This window comes from Micromesistius poutassou (genome assembly GCF_964030765.1).
Source record: "Micromesistius poutassou genome assembly, chromosome: 18".
NCBI classification, from domain to species: domain Eukaryota; kingdom Metazoa; phylum Chordata; class Actinopteri; order Gadiformes; family Gadidae; genus Micromesistius; species Micromesistius poutassou.
In genome coordinates this window covers 10,053,807-10,056,155 of record NC_140288.1, presented here as the reverse complement: position 1 = coordinate 10,056,155, position 2,349 = coordinate 10,053,807, and the positions used below count along the sequence as shown (strand labels likewise).

At 50.4% G+C, this 2,349-nt stretch overlaps 1 protein-coding gene across 1 annotated transcript in view; it reads left to right on the top strand.

Moving 5' to 3' along the window:
- Positions 1–243: 243 nt before the first annotated feature.
- col7a1l (collagen type VII alpha 1-like) overlaps positions 244–2,349 on the top strand; it is a gene marked incomplete at both ends in the record, with an annotated part of 78,490 nt that continues 76,384 nt past the window's right edge. The window contains one exon of the mRNA XM_084483302.1: positions 244–319. Within this exon, the coding sequence (XP_084339428.1) occupies positions 244–319 (76 nt within the window). The remainder of the gene's footprint in view (positions 320–2,349) is intronic.

The window sequence follows — 2,349 nt, the reverse complement described above, 5'->3', positions numbered from 1 at the left end:
CAAAACAACTGTGTTCATTGTGAATATTCAGAGCCTCTTTGTTCCCAGGCCTGGCTGCTGGTTCCCTTTAACGTGATGCTGATGGTCTGCTGGTTCTTTCTACCTCAGGTGAACTGGGACCAGTGGATGAAGAGCACACTGCTCAGGGTGTGAGGAGAGCGGCCCGGGAGCGGAGGACAGAGGGTGAACGACGAGAGAGAGACAAAGAGAGAGAGAGAGGGAGAGAGAGAGAGAAGGGGGAGTATGGGACACACCTGTGTGTGGATCTTGCTGTTGTCTCTTTCGCTACCTCATCAACGGGTCACTGCACAGACTGAAGGTATTTACACGCACACATGCACACACTCAGACACACACACACACACAGATATGCAAAGACTATATGGCCTAAATGAACAAACTGTAATTAGCTTGTCAAGGGCAATCAAACAGTGATTGATTTACCAAATAGTTTTCCTGCCTCTCGCTCGCTTTCTCTGTCTCTCTCTCTTTTTCTTTCTCTCACTCTCTCTCTCTGTCTCTCTTACTGTCTGTTTCTAGCTCTGTTTGTCTCTCTGTGTGTGTCTCTCTCTATCCCCACCCTCTCTCTCTCCATCTCCAACTCTCTCTCCCTCTCCAACTCTCTCTCTCTCTCTCTCTCTCTCTCTCTCACTCTCTCTGTCCCTCTCTCTTTCTCTCACTCTCTCTCCCTCTGTCTCTCTCTCTCCCTCTCTCTCTTTCATTATATATTTGGCTCTCACTACATTTCCCTTATCCTACATAGTCATTGATGAACCTAATCCCGTCTGCAGCGCAACATGTGTGGACACGAGTAGACCCACTCACTGCACATGTGCGAAACTAACGGGGAACATTCAGTAAATGCCTGGTCATGATATCTCTCACCTGACATCGTTCTCTGTGATGAGCCATGTCTGGGCTGCTGGGGGGGTACATCTGCACGCATCGTGTGGAGCAGTTTGTCAGTGGGACAAACTGCTCTCACATGCTCAGCGCTGGCCTCAGGTGCTGCTGGATGTCACCCAAAGGTCAGCCAGCCAATCAAGAGCATGATGGCATTCAGGAGGAATCCGATTGGAAGAGAGAGAGAGAGAGAGAGAAAGGGATAGTAAGGGTCGTCGGGCAGACTTTTTACGAAAGGACAGAAATAGCTGCAAGCCGTTTTCTCCTCCCCTTTAACCGTGTTGTTAACACTCAGAGCATGTCGAACCCTTCAGCCTTTAACCTCGGCACGGAGCCTTTAGATATCAAACATTTTTGGGGTCTTTTGAGGATAATCACGATAATCATAATTTATTTTTATTAAAAACCTGTCAAAATGTGTAAATTATGTATAAGATCTCTTTTTTAAGAGAGGGATGAAGATTAATGTTTGCAAGATGTGAAACTAATCCTTCACTTTTTGACAACTGAAATCATCTTCCCTGAAAATTTTTTTTTCATGTATAAAGATATTTTTTTCATCAACACTCTCAACTTCAACATCGTTAATCCCCCAAATAAAAAAACAAATCGGGAGATATTCCAAACATACCAAACAGAACACGTACGTTCAACTTTCAACTCGCACACAGGAGGACGGAAGATTCCAGAAGGCATTCCTGAGCTCTCCACATGTTGTCTCCGTTGCCCTTGTCATGTGGTTCTCACCTGTCCAGACAGACCACAGACCAGGGATAATACATCTGTGTTCACCTTGGTCTGGTACCGCTGTCAGATGGATACTGGCTCCCCCACCGCCTCCTCACCGCCTCCTCACCTCCTCCTCACCTCCCCACTGCCTCCTCACCTCCTCACCTCCTCCTCACCTCCCCACCGCCTCCTCACCTCCTCCTCACCTCCCCACTGCCTCCTCACCTCCTCCTCACCTCCTTACCTCCTCCTCACCTCCTCCTCACCTCCTCCCCGCCTCCTCACCTCCTCCTCGCCTACTCCTTGCCTCCTCCCCACCTCCTCCCCACCTCCTCCTCATCTCCTCCCCGCTGCCTCCTCCTCACCTCCTCCTCACCTCCACCCCACCGCCTCCTCACCTCCTCCTCACCTCCCCACCGCCTCCCCACCTCCTCCTCACCTCCTCCTCACCTCCTCCTCACCTCCTCCTCACCTCCTCCCCGCCGCCTCCTCCTCACCTCCTCCCCGCCGCCATGCTTTATGTTCCTTCTTCCACAGAGTTTGGAAATGTGCACAGGGCTCTCCTGGTGATAGAACCAGCGACAAGTGTGTGTGTCTGTGGGCACGCGTGTGTGTGTGTGTGTGTGTGTGTGTGTGTGTGTGTGTGTGTGTGTGTGTGTGTGTGCATGTATGTGTGTGCATGTGTGTGTGAATGTGTGCACGTGTGCATGTGCATGT